Source organism: Pungitius pungitius, chromosome 15, assembly GCF_949316345.1.
Source record: "Pungitius pungitius chromosome 15, fPunPun2.1, whole genome shotgun sequence".
Taxonomy (NCBI): domain Eukaryota; kingdom Metazoa; phylum Chordata; class Actinopteri; order Perciformes; family Gasterosteidae; genus Pungitius; species Pungitius pungitius.
In genome coordinates, this window is record NC_084914.1 from 4,375,217 (window position 1) to 4,400,308 (window position 25,092).

The 25,092-nt window shown below is 43.1% G+C and overlaps 1 protein-coding gene across 5 annotated transcripts; it reads right to left on the bottom strand.

Annotated features, from left to right (window-relative positions):
* Positions 1-1,697: 1,697 nt before the first annotated feature.
* On the bottom strand, positions 1,698-24,687 carry LOC119208640 (pituitary adenylate cyclase-activating polypeptide type I receptor). Of its 5 annotated transcripts, none has more exons than XM_037457802.2 (15): positions 22,605-24,687; positions 19,787-19,947; positions 16,486-16,582; positions 11,943-12,053; positions 11,735-11,835; positions 11,552-11,649; positions 11,239-11,371; positions 9,962-10,115; positions 9,601-9,661; positions 8,899-8,968; positions 8,722-8,813; positions 7,684-7,767; positions 6,522-6,651; positions 6,030-6,071; positions 1,698-5,383 (listed from the first exon to the last, which is right to left on the bottom strand). In XM_037457802.2, the coding sequence occupies exons 2-15, from the start codon at positions 19,826-19,828 to the stop codon at positions 5,159-5,161; spliced, it is 1,440 nt and encodes a 479-aa protein (XP_037313699.1). In that variant the 5' UTR covers positions 19,829-19,947; positions 22,605-24,687; the 3' UTR covers positions 1,698-5,158. The 5 variants fall into 5 exon arrangements, with proteins under 5 accessions (XP_037313699.1, XP_037313698.1, XP_037313700.1 ...); XM_037457801.2 differs by having other exon boundaries at positions 22,445-24,687; XM_037457803.2 differs by having other exon boundaries at positions 1,698-5,370; positions 22,445-24,686.
* Positions 24,688-25,092: the final 405 nt, after the last annotated feature.

The window sequence follows — 25,092 nt, forward strand, 5'->3', positions numbered from 1 at the left end:
CGACATCACACGTTTCTGAGTTAAATCAAAGTTTCTTCTGTAAATGGTTGCACCCAAAAGGTCGAGGCGTAGTGGTGCTTAAGTTGTGGGGCAAACGCTGCGGCGTCCCGCGGCGTTTGCCCCACAGTGGAGGGGAAGCCCGGCCCGAGAAGTCGTGGAAGGACGATGCGGAACAGTTTGATTTACAGCGGCAGCCTGTAGGCTTTGAGTTGGAAGTAGGGTTATTGTAATGGCTATCCTTGCTTTGCTTTACCTTTAGCCTTCTTTCCAACTAATGCAGCTTTGCCATCATGCACACAGTTAGGAGTGAAGTTACTACGCAGACACACACACAAAGATTTTCCAGCGGTTGTTGCAGTTGAGGTTTTTGGTTTATTGTGGTCTGGTGAGAACTTCCTGTCACCTTTTATATACACCCATGTGCATCTAATCACCGCCACCTAGTGTCCAAAATACCAATATAAATACATCCAAACAAAACATCATGCCAACAATGAACACAAATGGCTCCGACAGTTATGTTTGCTTCTGACGTAACACAAATGAAACAAAAAATCAAAAAGTTTCCCAATCGTCACCTGTTTTCTTGAAGTACTTTTGTTGCATTATTTTGTTTCAGTTTCATTGTCAAGCCAAAGCGCCTTTTTTAAAATAAACATTTGTCTTCACAGGAGATTAGGCCGAGGCAACACAACTTAATTTCAGGTTCAGGAAAACCACATGTGGTTGATATATTGAGTCAAGAGTCACATCCAAGACAAGACCGTAAATGTTTTTTAGGACACAAAAAGCAAGAAGCAGTTACCCTGCATCTGAACATGTGACTGGGTGCTAACTGACGTGCCAACGGATTTTTGTTCATAGATTCACCCGCTCCTTTAAGCTGCTATTTATTGGGAACGTCTCTTACAAGACTTCTTATTTCGAGGGGTACGCTGCTTTGTTGAGACATGTGAAAACGCAGTAGTTGTCAACATATATGAGCCTGATTTCTTTTTTCCACGTTTTTTATTTGCCGATGGATGGATGGATGATGCTAATGTCTCGCACTACAAACCTACAAAATTCATACCAAAGGTCGCGCCACTCATTTACATTGCAATGTGGCATCGAAAAGTTACTGTAACAAAACAGTGTTTTACATACATTGATTGTCTCAAACATACTGGTGGTGGAATTGTATATTTCTGTTGAGGGTATGTGAAGGAAGTGTTTGGTTTAAGCTTGAGAGATAATAGAACTACAAAAAGTTTAAACCAACCCTTTATGATAGTGAAGAACAGGGAACTGTTATTAGGCCTCAAATGTCTGTTCACTGGACTGTTCCAGTTTATTTTGCACTGAATATATTGTGTTTCTATGGTTCTTGTGGATTTAGAAGGGTGACCCCCTTTGAAATAAATGAAACACATGGTTTGACGAGTAGCTTATAAAACGACCTGTTACTGTGTTTCAGAATATGAATTAATGATGGCTTGGTTTTTTTAGGTGAAAAATGCTCAGAGTCTGTTGGTCATACAGTTTATAATCCTTACATTAAAAAAATACTTGGTTTTGAACATTGATCTTATTCAGCCATGATCATTTGTGCAAGATGCATTCCTCTCATGAGAACATTGTGATGGTGCATCCATAAACTTGCATATCACTACACCGTCCTGAGCGGCTGAGCGAAACAAAGAACGATCTCGGAATGCAACAATGTACCACAGATTTATTTTGCATTGAAATTTACACAACCTGGGACATAATTGTTTGACGCTGGAACGCATGTAACACACGACACACTGTTACAGGTGGAATATAACATGGATGAGGCTTAGTAGATATTCTTTTCACATTTAAGTTACATATATCCTTGTTTATAATGCTTGTCGTTACGTGCACATGTGTACAGAATACACTTGCTCCAACTTCCACACACACACACACACACACAGTTACATAAACATACAAAAAAAACGATCACAAACATTACAGGTTTCAACCTGCGTGTCAAAAATATACATATACAGTGTATTGTATATGATCAAGAAAAGACATCATTTGTACACCATGGCATATTGATAGCAGGCGACATTTAAGAGCAGCTGAGCAACATTGGTACATTCAAAAATTCATTGGCAATCAACTGAACTCACACACTTGGCTCATTACGCACAACCGCCAAATAGAGGGCCTTTAAAAACGGAGACATCGCACACTGAAAAGAGTTGCATTCAAAGGAATGACTCGACATTTTAGGGGGGGGTAAAACACCAAATATTCGCTAGCTGTTTTTTCATTTAGCTAGTCGAGTCGATAGGGTGGTTTATTAGGTCTAGCCGGGTGCTTATCTGTGTCCCCATGGGTGCCAATCCCGCTTCCCCAGCCTACGGTCACCCTATTACGACAAACGAGACCTTTCGAATCTACCGTCATCCGGGGAGGATTTACAATAAAGACCCTGGGGACACAGAAGGGCGGTTTCCTCCTGCTTCTAGTACTTGTGCTAAGCTAACTGGCTGTAGCTTCATTGTCGACATACAAGACCTCTAAATCAATAGCAGTCGTCTCACCAAAACCCTCAGCTAGAAAGTAAATGAACATATTTACAAAAACGATTTATCTCAGAAAAGTTGTCAAGAGCTTTTCTTTCACACAAAAAGATCAGTATCAATAAACTAAGTGTAAGAAGTGTGTGTGTGTGTGTGTGTGGAGAGAGGAATGGTCCGAAAAAAGGTGCCCCCGACTCAAGATTTCCTCATATGCAAGCCAGTTTTGAAATTCAAATAATTCAGTTTTCTTTGACAATGAACTAGAATCCTTTGCCGCCACTTTGTGGTAAAAAGAAATAAGAGCAGGGACACAAAAGCAATGACTTCTCTTTCCAGAGTGACATCTCGTTACTCAGAATGACGGCTGGAGATGTTTTTTTTTTTCTTCATCACCTCCTCGCACTCACTTTGCGTTTCATCTGTCGCAGTTGTTCCACCTTTCAACACCTTCCTAATTAAGTAATCAGCCTTTTCCTACCTCTGGCTCTAGTTCCCTTAACATCTTGTCATACGCCGTTTTTGTCAAAAAGCAGCCAAGCAGATGCAAGAATCCGATGGGTCTCCTCCACAGTTTTATCTTGCTTCTTAGAGTTTATACATTTTCTCCCTCACAATATCCTGTGCAGCTTTGGACAACTATTAGCTGTCAGTGTTTTAAAAAAAAAAAATGTATATGAAATTATGAATGAGACATTGTGCCAAACGTGTGGCCAGTCAGGGCAACAAGAGAGGCGACATCATGAAATAATACATGAATGACACATGAGAAAGCATATATACATTGAGTCATTTCGCATGGCACTGGTTAATGGAGACACTTTTAAATCCTTTTCTCTTAAACGATTGTCAATCTTTTTAAGAAACTACAATCATGTAAATCCCTCAGTACATAAAAAAAGATAAAAATGGAGTAAATACTGTGGATAAATCCTTCTGTACATCGGTTCACATTTCATCTTGAATTATTTCCACGTCTCGACAGTTAAAGAGAGAGAAAGGAAAGAAACGGGCCTCACTACGATTGTCAAAAGCTGTCACGTGTATTTTTTTGACGCTGTTTTGTGTGTAACGGACTCCTCTTGAATACATTTGCAACAATTGAGGTCAAATACAGCAGTTGATAAAAAGAAATACAAAGAAACAAACAGCAAGACCCCAAAAACATGAGCAAAACATTATTTTTTTCATAGCATACCATAAAAAACATCACAACTCGGTTTCAAAATTAAAACACAACACTCTTTACATTCTTTGCAGGAGATGACAAAAAATGTAAGATATGTTTTCACATGACTTGAAATGAGAGCGAGAGCTATTTGTGACTGACTAGGCACTTTGGAACATGAGCATTGGAGGTGATTCATTCCAAGAAATGACAGTGAAGTAAGTAACTTGATATGAGACGACGTGCTGGTGCTCGGAGAAAAGAGGACAAAGACAAAGAGTCCTCTTGCTTCCTTTGAGAGCATGTGCATGAGCATGAGCATGACAAAACGCAAAGTCAGCCAAAACGCAAAGTCAGCCATGAGGAGCTTCGGACACAATCATCCACTAAAGGTGGCGTCCACGCTCTGCAAGAACGTTGACGACGAGTCGGCGAAATAGAAAATCAACTGGAGGAGACCCCTGTGAGGATGAATCGGGTCATTCTGGAGGTACTAACTTTTTGTTTTGTACATGACGTTGTGATGTTCCCCTAGTGGTTGCCGACCGTTTAATGAGTTGACCCTCGTGGCGTTTTATGCCAGGGGAGAGGGGGGGGGGGGGGGGGGGGAGTAAAATAAATGTCCTTAAAAAGGAAATAATTGATCAGAGCCCAACACTGCTCTACTGCGCTCATTCCCTTTGGCACTTTACTCTTCTCTGTCTTTATTCAACACAAACAGTCCAGAATGTGGTGGGCCTCAGGAGACGGGATGACGTCTACAGATTTGGGCTCCAGTTCTTTTCGTTTGAAAAGGTCGTTACGATACGGCGTTTCGCCAAAGAAAGAAATTCAGACCTCCAACAACAAAAGTGACTATTTACAAAGTCCATGAGTTTTTTTTTTGTTTTTTTTTCACCCAATATATCTTTTGACATACTCTGTACTTACGGCTGATGTAGAAATTCTTTTAAAATGTAAGAGGAAACCCTTTGAAACGATGAGCATTTGTACAACGTTTGGCTGCTGCTTCACTTTGGACCGCGAGGAGATCAGATGCAACCTGAATGGCACTTTGACGCACAACACGACACACAAAGAGCCAAATGCGACCCTGACATTTGACATTTAAACAAAACCGTTTTCTATTTTTACAAGGGCCGTCCTTATGCACCAACTCAACGTTGGCATTAATTATACATTAAACAGTAGTAGGGGCTATTTAAGATGAGAAGGGAAATTCAAATATCTCTGTTTTAATCTATGGAATAGAATTTGCTCATTTAAAAGAAATGATCAGGATCAAGTGTTTAATCAACAGATCCAACTAAAATACTGAAACAAATGTAAGTTTGCAAGTCATTTTCGAAAAGGCCAAACTACAGGATGCAATGAGGTGTGTGTGTGTGTGTGTGTGTGTGGGGGGGGGGGGGGGGGGCCTTTGGTCTGCTGTGGTTTTGCACCTCTTGCCAGCGGCTCAGACGCTCAGGTCGGGAGGCCGATGTTGCCGTTCTCCGCCAGCGGGCTGGACATCCGTATCTGGGAGCTGCTCTTGCTGAGGATCGACAGCTGAGTGCCGCCGTTCACGCCGCTGCTGGCCAGCGACGGGTGCCTCTGCTGCTTCAGGTCCACGGCAAAGTACCGGTTCACCGTCCAGCTGCGCCATTTCCTCTTGATCTCCGACTGCACCTTCAGGGAGAAACTTCACAAGGTCATTTTTTAATGTACTTTAAGCTGCACCGGCTCCCCGACAAGGTTCAGTACACTGTCGGCTGTGTAGGTGACACACACAGATGACAATAACAAGCTTCGGTTTTTTTTCAGTGCACCTTTCTTTTATGTTTCAACACGTTTTGGTCGTCTGTTTTCTTTTAATCCGTTTGAGCAAAAAAAAATGTCACGTTTTATTAAAAAGTGTGATGGCCACGGGGTTTAAACAGTGCTTAAATAAAGAGATCTAAATGATACGGATATTTCAGGGTCATGTATCACAATTTGCATTCACATTACATTTTGTAATCTAGAGTAGACTTGTTAAAACTATAAAAAACAAAGGAGTAATTAGGGGTACGTCTTATTATTGTTGCTCGGGGGAAGATAAGGAATCAACTGCAGATTTATACATAAAATGTACAAGTTAACACTTGTAATTTATCATTGCAACTTGTTGTGTATTTGTTAAGTTTTATTGGTTATGAGAAATATTTTACATATAAATATACATATAAATAGAGGGTGTTACTGTTTGCAGTATTTGGATACATTTACAGCATTGAAAGCGTTTCTGGTATTAACAAGTGTGAAATATCCCAAAGGAAAACTGCTTATGAATTGGGACCAAAGCTTACCTCTCCGTTGAGGAAACAATAAAGAACAGCTACGACAAAGCCCTGAGGAGGAGAAAGGAGAAGACAGATAGGAGAACAACTGCTTGAGATTGCAATGTGCTTTCAGTTTTAAAAACAGCAGCCTCCTTGCTGGAAAAGGCTGAGGACACCTCAAAAGGAGGGACCGACAGGATGGATATGCTTCTGAAAGGTTCAGCCACCTCGATTAAAAGATGTACTCCAAAGAATATGTTCCCCTGTAAAGATTTGTTAGCCAATGACAATGACAACCAAAAGTCATTTAAACTGTTCAGTTTAACCCTCACCCCATTTTCTACTTTGCATGTTTGCTTGTTTGTTGGTTGCCAAACTAATTCCTTTTCACAGTTGCTTTGATTTCACTCTTATTCAATATATCAAAGGCCAACTTCTCTCCTCGATGTGTGTGTGTGTGTGTGTGTGTGTGTAAAGGGATGAAGCGGTTGGGATGGGAAGGAGACGTCGGGGGCGTACCTGGAAGGATCCCAGTCCCAGTTCAAAGACCAGTCTCTCCCTCTTGCTCACGTCTTCGGGTGAGAATGCGAACACGGTGTAGTGGATCCCGAACAGGGGGATGAGCAGGAGGGTCGAGCGCGCCAGACGCCTGCACACACACACACACACACACGCGCGCACACACACACACAGTTTAATAAGTCATGTGTTGCTGACGCTGGTCAGGTGGATGATGCTTCAGACACATTTACTCACAGTGTTGAAAACTTAAAAGTTCGGTGAAGGCAAATGTTTAAAAGGCCGGCTCAGTCACAATTTTGTGATATTTTTTAGGGTTCAATTTTACGACAAGTCAGAGATATTTGACTTTATTTCTTATTGTCAACAAATCCCATAAAAAAACTAAATCTTCTATTAATTGATTCCCTATCAGGCATTTCTTGTGTATTTACAACAACTATAAACAATGAGCTGGGCCACTTGTTTCTCCATCATCATAAACCTGGAGCCTTTTGTTTATTACAAGTCAAATAAATACTCACTCGAGCACTAATTGAGCACTAACTTGTCCTTGTTTACAGTGCCGAGCTTCTTCGGGATATGCGAACACATGCAACAATACAAACACATCTCTACAAACTCTCTTCAGTAATGTCTTATTAAGATCTAATCGAATTGACGCTTCTGGCCCTTTGTGGGATTTTTGTTACAATAAGAATATAGAACAAAGCTTGTCTTTTAATTCTGAGGTTCGATTTAAAGTACTAATTCGTCAAAATGATCACAAGTTTACGACTGAGAAGAAAAACACAAAACCGTCGACACACAATCTATCCTTTTTGTCATAGAGTATCATTTGTGTCCTTATAGTATCTGTGTCTGTATCATGCAAAAAAAAAAAAAAAAACACTCAGCAAATTGGAATACACAGAATCAAAGGACAGAGGACACAGTGCAGTCCAGTGACCCCCCCCCCCCCCCCTCCCTCCCTCAGGGGTCCTTGATGAGCAGAACAAAGCCATCACACTTGGAAAGCAGTTTAGCAATGACACATTAGTGACATTTTAGCTGCATTTGAGAGTCCAGACCGCAAAATAAAGAACCCCTGGTGCTAAACACACGTGGTACACATACATGCTGTCAACACTAGACAAACGCACAGTGACGCGGACACACTTACAGTGTGATGGTGGATAACTCTGACATCCTGCACGAATGCTGAACAGCCTGTGTGGGCTCACTGAAGCATTTCTGAGCACAGCTGCTACACAGCACAAAGACAACACAACAACACAACAAAGACAGTGTCTTTAGGGACACGCACGCGCGGTCTCACGCAACACACACACACACGCACGCAAAAACACACGCACGCGTATTCACACTTGGTCACGCACGCACAGGTCCAAGCAACAGATGAGAATGAGATTTATCTGCGTGGGCCTGAAAAGACGGCGTCCGGTGGGAGCGGAGCAGGAGCGGTGTGTGTGGCGACAGTGCACCTCCACGACGAGGTGCACGCTCCCTGTCGACAGGTACGAAGAAAAAAAAGAGTGTACGCCGCAAGGTGCCCTGAGAGGACGCATCCCGGCTTCCGGGGCAGGCGTGTGGATAGAAGACTGATGTGGATAGAAGCAACCCATCTGTTAACAGATGGCATCTAAAAAAATCCCATGAAGAAAGACCAAAAATCTGAAATGTTTTAGTCCGTCCCTCAATACTGTGCTGTATGTGATTCATTTCATTCTGGTTGTGAACCAGCTGGTAACAGTAGTGCTGTTGCTCAAATAGGAGGAGAAAGTGAAGACTTTTTTTGGCTTTGGATTAATACACATTTGGTGCTCTTGGGGGGGGGGGACGATGTAAGTAAGTACCACTTGGCTCATGTCCGCTGTAATAAACTATATTTTATAAAATGTGTCATCCAGTGTATCCGTCTGGCTCCCTAATGTGCTCTTTGTTGTTTTGGTTTTTAGGACAATAATAAAGCTCTACTGGCCCAAACAGCCAGATACATCATGCAGTAAATACACATGCAATACTCCTTAGTGGGTTCCAATATTCTTATGGGATGTAGTGAGAATAAAGACAATGCATACTGAATATCGACAGCCTTCTCCTTTAAGCAAAGGTGAATCACGTGTATTTAAGCTGCAGGGCTGTAGTATTTTTCTGAAGAGAAACAACTCTGGAGGTGAATTTGCTGATCGCAGCTTACAGGTAAATGCTGGATTCGTTCCCTCCGATGTCCGGGGACTGCAGCTTCTGCACCAGTATGATGATTATCCCAACGAAGAGGACAAAGTTTATCTGAAATAAAAACAAAAAATCACACGGCTCTTCTAGAGGCAGCAGCAGAGGAAATGAACGAATGACACATCAGCATCTGGCTCACCATGATGGAAGCCACCACCGGTCCTTTGATCACCCACCAGAGGGCGGTGTTCTCATTTGTATCCCAGCACCTGGAAGAGGAGGAGGAGGGGGAGGAGGCGGAGGAGGAGGAGGAGGAGGAGGAGGAGGAGGAGAACGCCGCGTTTCAATTATCATTCGACACTCTCTATCGGCAACTGGAGAAAAAAAATTAGCATCATACAATACAAGCAAGTATCCATTTGCAGAAAAAGGACAGTGGTTGGAGAGGAGAGGAGGATTTAAAATGGCAGCTGGGCCAATGTCAAGATTCAACCTTTTTAAATAGTGTTATTCCTTTGCTTACACTCAATCATGTATTATGTAGAATAAATCATAAAAAAAAGACCAGCTGACATTTGACATTGACTTATTTACTTAATCCTATGAAATACATGATCTTTGAGAAATTCATCATGTTTGTTCAATGATTTTTTAGCAGTAATAAATTACCTCTGGCCTAAAAAGGAAGGAAGTTAATTCCCTGATAAATTCCCGGAGTTGCAGATGACCTCTCCATCCTAAATTGTACAGTGCCAGGATCAAGAGGACATACATTTAAGTCTTATTATAGTATTTATATCTGAAGCCGTCTTCTCGCGCGTTACAAACAAACACGGCCAACAGTCGAGGTGAACTTCTTCCTCTTCTGAGAGCGAATCGGAAGTTGGAAGAGGAGTTTTACCCCGTGTCGTGAAAGTGGAGCCTCAGAACTGCCCAGACGGTGACACAGATGGTGGGAGTTCCTGTAATAACAAGAAATCATTTTAAAAAAACGCAGGGAGAAAACAATACAATTGTTCCATTCTGTCATGGATCTGGATAAATAAGAGAACTTCTCGTTTGTCCAAAGATTTGTGTATTATGGAATGCCCAAATGTGCGTCTGAATATTGCAGTGACACTTTCATAATTATTGTAAGAGCCAATAAAGATGTTGTGAAAATCCAGAACAGGGGTGGTTATTCAAAATAAAACATGAGATTTAATTACATAACAATTTCAAAAGAGACCATTTATAGAAACTACCCAGGAAAGGTTTCTCACCCCATCCTACGATGGTGTACCAGTAGAAGTAACGTCGCTCGGGAAAGAAAGTCTCCACCAGCAGAGTAAAGAGATAGAGACCCTCAATGAACAGCCAGAAGTAGTTGGACATGACACAGTAATGGAAGAAAATCATCACTGCTTTACACGCCACCTGCACAGAACACAAGGGGGGAGGGAAATGTATTTTATCAGTGATCTGAGTTTCCACTTAGAATAAAGTGCACATATGGTATGATGAAATCTATTTTTGAGAAGAGTTGTTTTTGTAGGTTTCCTTCTCCTTTTTTTTTTCATTCAATACATTTTTAATAAAAATTAATAATTTGGCATAGTGACCACACTGTCCCCGTTTACTCGACTACAAGTTCATCCTTAAAAATCGTTAAAGAATACCTACACATGTGGAAAGTACCATCGGCCATTGGCAAGACCCTCATATTTTTTAGGTATTTAATTTAATGATGCTCTTGATAGAGGTGAGAAAATAGCTCTTTGTTGTTTTAAAAAGCGCTGAATGTGTCCTCACAGATCTTTGTCCCCGTAGATCAAAAAATGTCCTCACAGCTCCCTGGGAAGCCCCCCCCCCCCCCCCACCCCGTGTTCAGGTGGGTCACTGTGATCCAATGACAGCGCGGCACAGGAGTGACCTGTGATCGCCATAGCGACAACGGTAAAGGAGCGGGTTTTTTTTTTTTTTAAATAGGGCGAGTACCCATTGATATGTAAATGAGTCTCTGGTGGAAGATCTCTACTGGCCTCGCTGAAGCCATTAGCGTAGCTAATTAGGTTTATTTATCAGGGCCTGCTTAACAACTCTGCGCGGCGTGTTGTTACCAGACAAAGGCTAAGAGCTCGTTCTGCATTTGTATTCAGGGAATATTAGACACACTAATAGCGGGCTTTCTTTTTTGTCGTCATTTGCATGTGATTGAAGTTCCTTCAGAAGGTGCGCATCAAACCGTCGGTGAACCTCCTGTTGCATCTCAAACAGACCTCGCTTGATCACATTCTACGCGCATGTTTTCCTCCACACAATTAGCGGCTGCACTTTAAGGAAACCCTTTAATTATGTTCCCCTGGATCCTATTAACAATAGTCTCGAAAAACACGTCTTGCCTTGCCAGCAGTCAGAGAAGTGATCAATTAGAACGATAAAGGCCACATTTTTTGCAATCGTCAGCTTCAATTTGACATCCTGGAAGCTCTTGAGCTCCGTGTACTGTGGATGACTAAACAGGGCATGCTTGTTCACTTTGATAAGCAACTTAACTGACTGTGTGTACGAAGCAGTGGTCGCTGTCCTCCTGGGCGTACAGCACGCCGTCCTTGATGAAGACCGAGATGGCTCGCAGGATGAAGGACACGAACAGGTTCATGTGGATGAAGTTCCTGGTGCAGTGGAGCTTCCTGGAGAGGAGAGAGACAGGGAGAACATGTGTGTGGACAACGCGTCGCCTCATTCAGACACTTTTTTTTAAGCATCCGCTAACGCGTGGGGGCTACGTTTCATTTGAGATTTTTAGGGTTCGAATGGTTGGATGAAAACTGAATTACAAAAACGTACTCATCGCGAGGAAGGTGACTCACCTGAACCTGCAGAGGATGACCATGGCTGTGGTGAGGGACACCAGGGATGTGCTGTAGCCCACCGTGTACAACGCCTTGACCGAGGCAAAGTAGGTGTCCTGGTGTCGGGGGGGGGACAGAGTGTTAGTCGCACACGTCAACGGGACAGACGACAACGTGAAATTCAGATGGCGTGAGGAGTACGGGTTTAGTGGCGTTGTCGTAGAAGAGGCAGACGTCCACGTAGTGAGGGAAAGGCTCAGACCATCCTTCCTCTGTGCAGTTCCGACTGATCCTCCCCATCTCTAAAAAAAACAAAGAACAAGCCTCGGGCTCAATTATTTAAAAAAAAAAAGTTTTGTTGAGTGAAACAGGCTTAAAACGAAACGGGAGACGCAGCTGATCTCCTCACCGTCCTCGGGGTCCATGAAGGCGTGGAAGAGCTCCGGGCAGTTGACCACCACGACTTGGCCGACGCTGGCCGACTGCCAGCAGGTCAGGTTGTCCCACTCCCACGGACACACTGGGGGACCAGAGGGACAGCGTCAGGCTTCTCTGATCGCCATGACCCTGAACGAGCTCAGTTGAATTTGTATGCAAAGTGTCGAGGTAGCAGAGCGGGAGGCAGCTTTCAAATTGTATTATTTTACTTAATATTATAAAGCCGTCTGTGATGTAGACAGTAAACATTTTTTATTTTATAAATTATATTCCTTTGTGATTTAAATTGGCCAGCTGGAAAGTAAGTGGACATGAGGGCACAACAGACATTTAAGAGACATTTTGCAATTAAAATCAAGCCTGAAAAAAAAATGAGGTTGACAAAGATAACTTTTTAAAATGTTGAGTGTAATTTCCCCCCTTGGCTGTGGAGGTGAAATAAAGAAACAAATGTGAACTGAAGGTGTAGTCTACACTGTAAAATAAAGATCCTAATTTTACGGAAAATAACTTTTGTTTTTCTGATTTTTTTAATTATGTACAAAACTCTGTAAAAATAGATATATTATCTGTAAATTAACAGTCCAACTGTAAATTTAAATAAAAAATAAATTATGCAAATAATTACAAATTAAATGTTTTTCTCATTTTTTACGGAAGAAAAACTGTAATTATTCTAGGGTATTTTACTGTTTTCTTAAATGACATTCAAATCATAAAGTGCAAGAACCATGCATTTACAGGAATAAGGGAAATTCCGGTAAATGTAGTGTTTTTACAGTGTTCAAAGTCTATGAGCTGAAATTCACTATGAAGTTCCATAAAGCTGAGCTCTCATGAGAGCTTTCACTATCACGTGTAATTGACGGTATGGAACAAGACTTACTGAAGGTGCAAATGGGATTTTGTGTGCTTGACCCTGGTTGACACACATTAACCCAAACATCTGAAAATAAAGTGCTTGTCATTACATGCACACACTGTGTTTTTTTTATGTGAGTAAGAATGTTCAAGGCAAATGTACTTTTTGTATTAAGCCACTACAGAAATGAGCAGCTCCTTGTCCCCATTTCACTGAGTGTGCTGTTGCTGCTACTAATTAAATCCCCACCACTAACAAAGCCTTCAACAGAATGTCACCTCCGGCATTTGAAAAGGCGGCACAGCATTCGGGTACAAGACGTGGATGATGACGTGGGAGGTAAATGGCAGAGCCACGAAAAGGGACGCAACGAGTGTTTGTGCGAGCGTCGGAGCGAGAAGTCGTCACGCATCAGCCCGGATTTCTTAAGTGTTTGGTTTACTTCAGCTGAAGCTTTAGATGTTTTCACTACCTACGAGTTAAACCTGACGCTAAAGACGACGCAGTCTAATTCAAGACATTCATGAAGTCTATATTATATAAGTGTCCATGGTCATTCTGGAAGCTGCTTTTTCTTTGGCTTTAGTCGGGCCAACGTGGCAACTAAAGGTGTAAGATTCAATGCACACGTACAGATTATTATATTTTCCGTCAATTTCATGCGGTTTAATCCAAACCGAAGGCTTTATCTCAAACAGGCTTACACTTAATCTCACTCAAGCCATTCCCATCTGTTGTTCCGTTCTCTTTTGATCCCTCGCTGCTCATCTTCATTTGTCATTTCCTCGATTCACTTCTTTTACATTGCGGACTGCGTCTCTCGCAGCTTGGATTTCTCTGTCTCTCTCTTCTCCTTCTCTTCACGCTTCAATGACGTCCTTTATCTCCCCGGCGACTCCCTCCATCCCCTCCACTCTCTGTTCCTCCGTCTCTCCGGGTTCTCCAACGCTGTTTATGCTCGGGTGGTTTCGTGGGTCTCCAGAGGCCGGTACCAGACCCATCATTTGTGTGTTTATTCGCATGCAGATTTTTTGGGAAGGGGAGTTTTTGCGCTCGTGTTCCTGGACGTGCACTCGTTTTGGGTGTGTGTGCGCTTGCAGGCCTTTCGTCCACATTCTGCTCGGCTCTCTCTAATCTGTTTTGGTTCTGTCTGGTGAGCCGGACACGAAAGCCAATTACCTTTTTTAAAGGGCAAATCTGAGCCAAATGAGCCGCACTGAGCTACAGAAGGGAACTGGCTTAATAAAGCACTCTGTCTGCATCACAGGCTTTCTCACACGAGACGCTGCGCCGGATGGTCACCGGGAAGCAGAGATGTGGCATCCACGCACATGCTGCAGACATTTGTTGTTTTTTTCCTCATTAAAGATGATCTTAGTGGACGACTGAATTTGTTTTTGCATTCTGAGTCCTGCAGTGCAACGGTGGCGGAATACCAATTTATTTTCACTTTAAACACGGGTGTGAAAGGGATGTCATGAAGATCCTCTGTAGATATGCATGGGGATGTGAGCCATTTGCTTTTGGGAGGATCCTCCAAATTGAAAAAAGCTGCACATTCTTGCAACACTTCAGGCCATCCTGGGAGAGGGATCTCTCTTTTGTTGTCCTCTCTTTCTTTCTTTTTTTTAATCTTTATTTATTTATTACTTGTTTTGTCAGTAAAAACCCTATAAAATTCAGATATTATGTGATATGTCTTATTTTTGTCCAACACAAATGTATTTCACATATTTCATACAAGAATCACAATTGCCATTTTTTGCATTACGTGATGCCCTATGGAACGGAAATACCTGTTCCCATAAGACTGACATTAGGAAAGACATATTTCCAGTATAAACACGTAGACAGCTCTTATTTTCTTTTTCTTTCAAGAATTAAAACAAAATGTACAAATCATACTTTCAGAGTTATTTTCCTTCCTCCGTTGATGTGAATGAGAGCGAGGTCAGAGGAAACACTCCTTTCATTTCTGGTTCTATGCTTCAGTCGAGGTACTTTCATAAGAAGGAACCATTTCTCTTCATACATCTATGATTTGTTCATGTGAAGCAGAAAGGTTCTTTTGGAAGGCTTACCTACTTCTAGCTCTGCATACGCCTGGTTTTAATGTGTCCTAGACTAATAAAATGTCCTATAAAGTAACTGCAATAAACAGAAGAAAATATGTTCAATCTCCAGTATTTCATATTCATCTCTGTTAAGGTTCCCTTTCGTCCAGGTCACATGATATCTTGTGGGATAACTGTTAAACATAAAGAGGCTTCATCAGTTCAGAACTGATTGATAAAACTTGACATGAGGGAAGGACTAGATTTGTCATGTAAAACTAGAAGGGTACACTGTGCTATTATCACATGTACATTTTTACATTATGACACACTGGAGAAAGTCCTTCATTCATTATGATTTCATTTAGGAGAAACTGTTCACTGAGGATTATTTAGTTCTGAAATAATACACACTGTGTAGTTCGACTATTCATTAAGCAATGCGCTAAATTAAGCTACACATTGATTACAGCACCAGACAGCAAATCATTATGTAGCAATTGTTCACGGTTTGCAGACTAATCTAAGGCCAGAGCACCTCAATTTAAAAATGTAATAATAAATACATCACGGAATACTGGGTCTTAAATCATCTGACCAGGCATAAACATATCTCTCTTTCTCCCTTTTGGCCTATTTATTGTTTCCCTTTTTCCCTGTCTCTCTTTTTCATTTCCTCAGCAACAGTTTTCTGTCAGCAGAAACACAGGATGGTTCCTCTCAAAGGGAAAGGAGGAAACAGGGTGAAAGGTCGGAGGCAGCCCCCCCCCCCCCCCCATGTGTGATCAGCAAGTCTAAAAGTGGCACAAAAACAAACTGCAGGAGTTTCAGAGGAATACGGGAAAAACAAAGCAAATATGGTTTTAATTTAACAATAAATTCCCGGAAGGAACTGACTTAAGCGCATGAGTGGTTTAAAGAACCTTCCATGCGCAGTAAGGATTTAAGAAATAAAAAATAAAACCTTGAGAAGACTGACTGTCAGACCTTTAATATCTGCAGATGAAAAAACGAGTTGAATCTTGACTTCTAACTTGTTATCCTGTTTCTTTAAATCTTTAATGCTTTGTGTGTGTGTGTGTGTGTGTGTTTTTATCAGCCGTGAGTCACAGTGCACTCTGGGAGATGCAGTCTGTTGGGCGACTTTCGAAGCAGTGGGAGGTCGGCAGTAGTTGCTAATGAAAACTGCGATCCTTAGCCAAGAAAATAATTGCTTGCAGGAATAACACACCAAGTTTCCTGTGTTTTTTTTTGTTGTTGGAAAAAGTACGTGAGAACGAAGAAGCGCGGCTCAGCGTGACATCACAGGCAGACATTTGGTCTGTTCACTCTGTATCACCAGATGGTCCGTCCTGTCATGGTGATGGACTGTAATATGAACATGTTAGAAGACGGCACTCTTTCTTCTCTACATGTCCTAAAGCTTGTTTTTGTCATTTCTTGGTGAAGATGCACAACTTTTCATCTGCAGCTACGTGTTTTCTCGGAGCAGCTCGAGATAAACACGATTAAACCACAGCAGCAGAGCCTTCGGGAGCCGGTGGATTCATGCCCGAAATTGGAAGGAGGCGCGCACCTGTGGCCACGTGCTCGCTTACCTAAATCAAGGTCCTCGGCGGGGTTGCGCAGCATCATGCTCTCCATGCACTTCTCATGTTCCCGCTTGATAATACAGTGCTCGGACTCTGAGGCCACCTGGAGAAAAAAAAAAAAGCAGTGTCAATATAAAAGGTGGGCCGTACTGAGGCGCTGCATGATTGACAATTGACTGAAAAGCAGCTTCTTGCTGTGTCCAAGAGGCCCGACATGACATTAAAGAATACTTCTTCAGAGAATAAAAAACTACTTTGGTCGCCATGGTGACATTCCAGTTGAAAGGGCAAAAACCTTATACCAAAACTGTGAAACCTGGGTATGTATATATCTATACATAGGCAACTGTTCTCTGATGAACCCACCGATCACCAAAGTTAGCCTCTAGCTGGTGAACATAGAGGAGCAATGAGCGTCCAATCAGATTCCCTCGTGAGTCGGCGTCAGAGCTAGAGGGAATAGATGTGTTAAGTGTTCAGAAATAAGAGTAAACATGAATGCTGTGTTGATCTGTTGGATGTGTAACATATTCAATGCAACAAAAAACCATCGATGCAGAGAGTAAAAGTCAGTTCTGTCACTTTGCTGTGTGCCTGCGTTCATTTTATATTCCTGCAGTGAGCACATGTTCAATATTTGACCGAGCATACATACAGAGCCGGTATAAAAATGAAATCCCCGTCTTCCTGCAGAACATTAAGTGACTCATCCTGCAGAGTGATGTCATGGGTCTGTTTTCTGTTCTTACGTCGCTCCCTGAGCTGGTGGTTGCTTCAGGGATTTTTGTTAGCGGAGTCTCCAAATTGTGGATCTTCAGAGATTTACTCATTTAAATCCACATTAGAGCGATCAAATTAAATCCCTCTTAAATCAGTGCACAACCCCCCCTCCCCCCCCCGTATCCATCTTTGAAATACAGTGGAGTAGGTGCAGCGGAGTGAGCTACTGTGAGCTACTGCCCCCATAACTCTTCCTCTCGCTCGCTTAAAGCCAATCCGCGTTTTGCACCCGTAGCCTTCGCGAAACCCTCCCTCCTTTCGCTCTCCCGGTGAGCCGATTGGTGCAGTGTGTCCCAGCCTGCTGACTCATCACTCGGGCCCTCTGATGGGAACTCACTCCGGGCCTCGCTGCCTCTGCAAGCGACAGGGTCGACAACGTCCTTCGGACTCGCCTTCCCATTTTCTCTAACGGGTTTCTAAATCCCTGGATGAACGTTTCCATCGCGAGACAGTGAAGGAAAACAAACGTGTAAAAAAAGGCGATGAAAGAAGTCACTTGTTCATGTTGGCGATAGCGTTTGATGTTTCATATTTAATGAAACCCACACTGGCTTTGAAGAAGAAGAAAAAAACTCACACTGTATGCAAGGTTATACAGAAACAGCAAATAGTTGGATGCAGATGCAGATGATATTTGTTTGGCACGAGAGCAGAGAGGCCAAAAAGGTGAAATCATTAAATGTGCTCCACGTCGAGGCATCAGTGTGGAATCCTGGATCGCAGATTATGTGTCATTTTAGTCACAATATACTATAATAACAATGAATATTTGTTGCTGTGGCAAAGACACACCTGTGTTTACACACTCCCATCTACCACACAAACACACACACAGACACACACACATTTGCACACATTCCTGATGAGTGAGCAGCTGTAGCTTCTGCTGACGTTTGTAGTTCTATGAAGGGTTTATGTGCTTTGAGTATTACTCAATACTAATACTCCAACAAAAACAAAGAATCCTGCACACAACCCCTCGTAAAACAACCAGCTGCTTTTTTTTAACTCTAACATTTTACAGGTAGTGTAATTTGGCAGATTTGGTTTTCTTTGGTCTCAGTTCCAGTGTTTATGCTCAGCTGGTCTCGGCTATAGCTCCATATTCAAAGCACAGATATCAGAGCGATATCAATCCTCAAATCAGAAAGAACATTTCTCCATTCGTCCCAATACGCCCCAAAGGGGGGGGGGGGGGGCAGGGACGTCTGGTCCCGCTAATCCACCGCCCATGAGACCAGGCCCCGCATAATTCGAAAAATGGATGATGGATGCTCCTAAGTTTCATTGCCGCAACCTTCAGTGACCTTTGGGCCCGGGCGTCATCTAATCCAGGGTAAAACAGGACAGTGACTACATCGCTTTAAGGGACAGATCAATTCCATTTATTTTTAAGCGTGCTCCTCATTTTGCTCTCCAGCCACTGCCGCCCCCCCCCCCCCCCTGCCTGTCCACCGCGAGCTGTCCATTTGGAGGACGCAGAGCCTCCAACCGAACCCTCCCCGGGGCTATATTCTGGAGGCCTGATAAATCGGAAAAATGAAAAAACACATTTGACGATGCGGACCGCCCGGCTGACACACGGTAAGTACATCAGAACCGACGCGGGGGGGTTGGCTGAGTTATCTTAAAGGTCACGGGGACCTTTGTGGGCCACAAGGTCACATCGTGGATTTCCTTTTGTCTCCCTGGTGACCGGCAATAGGCCGGTACCAGTAGCATCCTGCTGGAAGGATGATGATGTCGGAGTCACGTGACCATACTGCCTCGGCGTGCCCGGCGTTAAAACCCTCCCACGCAGATCTTCCATTTCGCTTTTTATTTCCAGAAGAGAAGGCCAATGAAAGTGAGTCACAGCAGAGGCAGCTCTCAGGTCAGCGGGGGGGGGGGGGGGGGGGGGGGGGCTCTAACGCTCCGTTAGTTGTCCAGTTGATCCGGGACGTGTCAATTAATGCCGATGCAGCAATTGCTTTTGCATATCTGATAATGGAGGCGAGTAAATACTCCCTTAAACATGGATATAGTTACATGATTTTTAAAACTTTTGACATTCAAGACATTTTGAAAAGATTTTCCGTCCCAACTTAAAAACTACCTGAATTACAATAGATATCCTCAATATGAGGCAAACTCATATTAAAACAATCTGGATTCATAAATAAATGGTAAGATGAAAATTATAATATTGGAGCAGGATGTTACAATTTCCACTGATTTGACATGACAGCAATCAACACACATATTCATCATTGTTCATTTGTAAACAATTATCCAGAGTTACTATAGATGTCAAATTCATCAAATACTGCTGATACCAAAGATTACCTTTCATACCTCAAAATCAGTTTTTAGTTTTATAACATCTGCGGGAGTGAAACAGAGAATCCTACTGAGTAGAGGGTAAGAGTCATCACCACAGCTCGTTTCTGATTGGTGGAATGGATTGTGTCGCAATTGCCGCCCCCTCTCCCTTCCCCCCCCCCCCCCCCACTGTAAAACTGTAAACACATGCACAAAAACAACTCACCAAGGGCAGCAGGAAGATTGCAGTCAGCAGGTAACTCCTCATTGTGTCCTGTATTCAGAAGGCGCCACGATACGTGTGTGTGTGTGTGTGTGTGGGTGGGTGTGTGTTTGTGAGAGTGAGTTCACCAGTGAGTTGCCCCCCTCCACTCGGCATCAAGGGCTCTGAAATACAAAACGGAGGAAAAATGTTAGAGATGGTTCGACCACGATGGCCTACCGGATCTGTATTATTTAAATATTTTAGTTAGAATGTAACATGCAAATATATGATGGTATTATCTGATGTTTAGTAACATTTCGCCCTCTCTTATCAGTTGAGCAACTTCACCGTTATTCAACACAGAGATACAAGACGACGTCACAATCCCCGCAAGTCTAGTTACGTCAAGGAGTCGCCTCAGAACAACTTCCACGCACCACGAGCCTCGGCTGCTGTTGCCATGGAGAAGAAGCCCGACCCAAACCGGAGCGGAAGAGGATTGAACCCGTCTCACGGTTGCTGAATTCATCCAAAATTGAACCAGAACTTTAACCTGATTTCATTTCAACTGCATCTTTGGCTTCCACTCGTCGCAGGCAGCACCCACAAGACACCATCATCAGCTGGGATTGTTTTTTTCTGGCAGAAATGAAACCAGTTAACTGAAAGCTAGAATTTGTTGTACGCAGGCCTCGACTTTTCTTTGAATCTTTTGTTTAGTTTGATGTTTAGAAAAGTGAATGAGACGTTTACGTCTGGAAACCACAGATGCCGAAAATCATCTGGTTTTCTGAGCTTTTTTGACTTCATACTTCATCACGAGGAAAGGTACTCTGTATTCAACTCATACATCCGGAGAAATGAAGGCAATCAAAAAACAATCAAAAACCAGAGCTGAAAACGGAAGGCGGTGGATTCATTAGTCAAAAAACAGATGAACTATTTGACGTTTCCATTGTAATGATTTGATGCTTTTCATCCACGGAATCCCACAGTCACATAAACACTCGCAACAGAACAATTTGAGGTTTTTTTTCACTGAGGTTACATACAACCACAAAATATGTGTCTAAGTCAGTGAATGTATGAACGACCAGCTGATCACCAAAGGTGTAACATTTGGAAGGAATCAAATACGTTTCCTTGAAAACAACCCAATTTATAAGGATGAGGTTGGACTTTGAAGCCCGCCCCCACCCCCCGCCGCCCACCACCACCCCCCCCCCCCCCTCTTTCATGTCTTACTCATCCACACAGCTTCCTGAAAACACACAATGATTCACTGTAAACACAAAGCATACTGGCCACAAGCAGCAGAGACACAGCTCATCCACACACACACACACACACACACACACACACACAAACAGCTAATTCATGCACACAAAAACACATTCCTCTCCGTGTCTCTCCTCCCTACTACCGAATCTAATTACCTCTGAAGCATCCCTCGGATGCTTTATAGGACCGACCGTGCTGAGAGGAAAGACACTGAGATTTAGGGGGGTGTGGGTGGGTGGGGGGGTGGTTAAACATGAACACACATTCAGAAGAACAGAGGAACTTGCCAGACGTGGCGTCATTTAGCTCCATTTCTTTTTACTTAACCCCCAAAGGTTCTGAACAAAGTAAAAGATGAGGTCAGAATTGAGAAAGCGTCGGTGCAGCAATCAACCGAAGGGGCCACGATCAAAACTCTCCCAGGAGCAAGGAAGAAAGAGTCTTTCTTTGCTTTACTCAGCACGGGCCAGACGTCGATTCACAGCTTCACAGGGATGGAAATGTGCGGGTTCACTGAAAACACAGTGTTTTTCTTTTCACCCGGCAATAGAAGACACAGTATCCCTGAGGATTTCAAATGATAAATAATGGCTAAACCAATGCTGAACGTGACCAAGCACACAGGGAATAATAACAGACTTCAACCCTTGATGAGAAGATTGAGAACCACATCCAGTGTGTGTGTGTGTATGTGTGTGTGTGTGTACACAAGTCATGTGTGTCTTTGCAGATACCCAGGAACAACAAGAGAAGGAAAAGCACTCCTTATTATTTTTCTCTATTGTACTTCCTCCTCATGCCGGTTGCATTCCTTTGAACATGGTGGTGCATCAATGATTCATTTTCACTTCATGACGATCCCTGTCATACAGAAGGACGCCTGCAATTAACCCAGATTCTAGTGCTTTAATGCCTTTACACAGGGACTGCATGTCAGTCAGTGTGCGCAGTGCCAATTAAGCCAAAATGTGTTGGTAGCTTTGTTGATACGTTCTTGTAATCACACCATAACGGCTGCATTACAAAAACCATTTACATCGGCTATTGTGTTATTATTTAGTTTACAGCTTGCAAAACGACAAACAGTATGTTGGAGGAAAATGCAACAGTCTTAATTACAATCAGTGATACATGTCCCCCCCCCCTCCTTTTTTGCCCCGCGTATACGTATATCACCGCATTCGTGAACGCGCGATTTCCTCTTTGCGTGTGGATGACCTTCGCTTTGCACATGGAAAAAACATCAGCACGAAACTCACGCAAAATGCTTGTGCAGCTCGAATACAGACGCGCACGTCTACTTTAACGCAACGCGTCGGGCTCAGTGGATCCGCCGCGCGAAGATGTGAGTGAAAGCGCGAGAGCACCAGGCGTGCAAAACAAGTCAGAAGAACTTACCGATGCAAATGTCTACGCAACTGCATTCAGGGAGAAGCCCCGCCGAGAATGATTTCAGAGAATACCTTGATTTACTCCTAAAATCGCTATCGGCTCGTCAAGAGAAACGACAGGTGCCGTTTTTGCTGCTGTTGTTGCTGCTGCTGCAGGACGCACTCACCGCACTGGCTGCTGCGGCAACACGACGGCGTGGAGGAGGAGGAGGAGGAGGAGGAGGAGGAGGAGGAGGAGGAAGAGGAGGAGGAAGAGGAGGAGGAGGTTCCTTTGGGATTCGCACCTCGCCGGACACAGAGACAACAAAGTGAGACAACAGTTTAGTCCGGAAATGCAGCTGGAGGAGGAGCGATGCCTTTTTGGGATGTTGATGCTGAGAGAGAAGACCGTCGCCTGCGTGTCCTCACGTCGCATGCATGCGTGGCATTTTTCTTTCTAGAAGACAAACTATTCACAAAACTGTGTGTGCCTGCGCCTCTGAGGAGCTCCGGAGGGCATCAGGTCCGCTTCTCCGCCGCGCGCAATTTGTGAGGCGCTCAGGTGGCTCCATGCGTCTGACTCACATCTCCACTGAGGTTTAACATCTGGATTGCCGCGTGTGGTCCACACTGTTCAAAGTAATGCTGGTTATGAGTCAAAATGTTTCATTTTAGACTGAAATGTATTGACGGTTATAATGGTGGTGATGCGTATGCGTGCTGTTTACTTTCAGCACCATGGGCAGCGACCAGAGAATAGCTTGAGGGTATCTACATGGGCTTATTGCAAGAACAACGTTTCACCTGCAAGGAGACACAATTCTGAATGCTAAGATCTGCTTTAATTAGATCTCAATAAGGAGTATCTCATTGAGTAAACTGTTATTTGTTTTTATTGGAAAGTTAATCAAACGATAACAAAGAGAACTAAAACTAAAACAATAAAATAGATCTAAAATTAGCAAAAACATATGCAAAACGTTACAACGACATTGGACACAGTGATATTAATGAGATAACAATACATCGAAGATTTAAAACATCCAGAGAAGCAAAACAACAACAAACGGAAGGAAAATGACCACAAAGAGTCAGAATGACCTCACAAAGAGTCACAGAACAGGTATTTATTGATATTTTTTTGGTTCCCCCTGGATCAAGGCTAGACAATCTCCAGTGGCAGCTATGTGCTGGGTTGTTTTTTTGAGTGCACGGGTGATTGATCGACCATCCAGGCCTTTTCGATGGATTGGCCGTAAATCAATGGGGCATAAAAAGTACTTAACCCAGCCACCATGTTGATATTCTCAGTGAACAAAACAGAAAAACAGGAAACACCACAGTAACTGACACCGTAGACATTCGCCCCCCTGTGAAAATGTATAAAAAGAAGGAATCCATGAAGAGGCCTGATTGGACGGAGGGTATGACGCATGTCTCCTGCCTTTCCTGGAACATGTCAACACTGTTTCCGGCCAAAAAAGACATCAATGGAACTGCTTCCATTGAGAGAAATTCAAAAAATTCTAAGCCATTACAGTCGTCAACCTGGGGGGCTTCGTCCGCGGAAAACACTCAGCCGCATCTTTCAGTGGCTCCGAGTGTTCTGACTTTTAACGATTCGTGTACGGACTTCAGACAAGGCAGCGAAAAAAACAAAAGCCGTGGTCATCATTTCTGTGCGAGCAGAACAAAAAAGACAGAAGGAACGGATGGGATTCAGTTTATTTTTCTCGGGAAACAGAATCTCGGTGGTCACAGCGTAAAATAATCCATTTGGGCTTTCAAGGACACAGGGACATTCAGGGTGACTGCCATATTTGTGACTGAAGCGTCTGTCAGTGTCGAGGGTCGAGCCGAGAACATGCTGTCAAGCCGGGAACATTCTTGCTATTAAATGGCCTCTTAATCCAGAGAACAGAATATGATAGATGGTTATTTCACATATTCACATGAAAGCAAGCTAAGTATAGTGGACTGCGCTCGGGCAGACGAGGGATGTTTGAATTATATATTTTTCTGTTTGATAAAGGACTAATTAACTGGATAATGGTTTCTTTTTTTGGTTCAGCTCTGTAACCATGGCAACACAAGCAATTTACCTCCGTGGACTCTTTCCCTTCCACCAAGATAACATGTGGAGCTTAGCAGACATGGTAACACACATGTAAAGAATGCAGGATTTAGGGAACATTGAAAGAAAATCCTTCAAACGTCGGTGAGTTAAAACATCGAAAATAAACTGTGGACATTTGAGTTGGAATCTGTTCATTTGTGACTTTTGATTTCTGGCTGTTGTGGATTTGTTTAAGTTGGTCCTCCCTGGTACACCATCTTTATTCTGTGCTGACCTTGTGCAGGCGACCTTCTGCACTCTGTGAAATCAGATCAGGTGCTTCAATATTTTAAGTGCTGTGAGTGTAGCATTTTAACATTGCTTTTGATAGATTAACATAATTACCACTAACAAATAAATCACTGCCAAGGAGATTGGCAGCTTCAACCCGGTTGTCGGTTACATTTTTAGAGCCAGGGTTAAGATCTCACCGGGGGGGGGGGTCCGCTGGATCGCTTTACCGCTCAAAAAATGACGCGGATGATCCTCCGGCACAGAAGGAACTAATGTTTTCTCGCAATGGCAGATGGGGGGGGGGGCAAAAATACATTTTCAGTTCT

What these genes read in the sequence shown, in the direction of transcription:
- LOC119208640 (XM_037457802.2), bottom strand. Translation starts at nt 19,828, where the DNA reads ATGAGGAGTTACCTGCTGACTGCAATCTTCCTGCTGCCCTTG. An exon ending in CTTCATGGACCCCGAGGACG is followed by an intron (nt 11,836 to 11,942) that starts GTGAGGAGATCA and finishes TGTTTTTTTTAG; the next exon opens with AGATGGGGAGGATCAGTCGG. An exon ending in ATTGTTTCCTCAACGGAGAG is followed by an intron (nt 5,384 to 6,029) that starts GTAAGCTTTGGT and finishes GACCTTGTGAAG; the next exon opens with TTTCTCCCTGAAGGTGCAGT.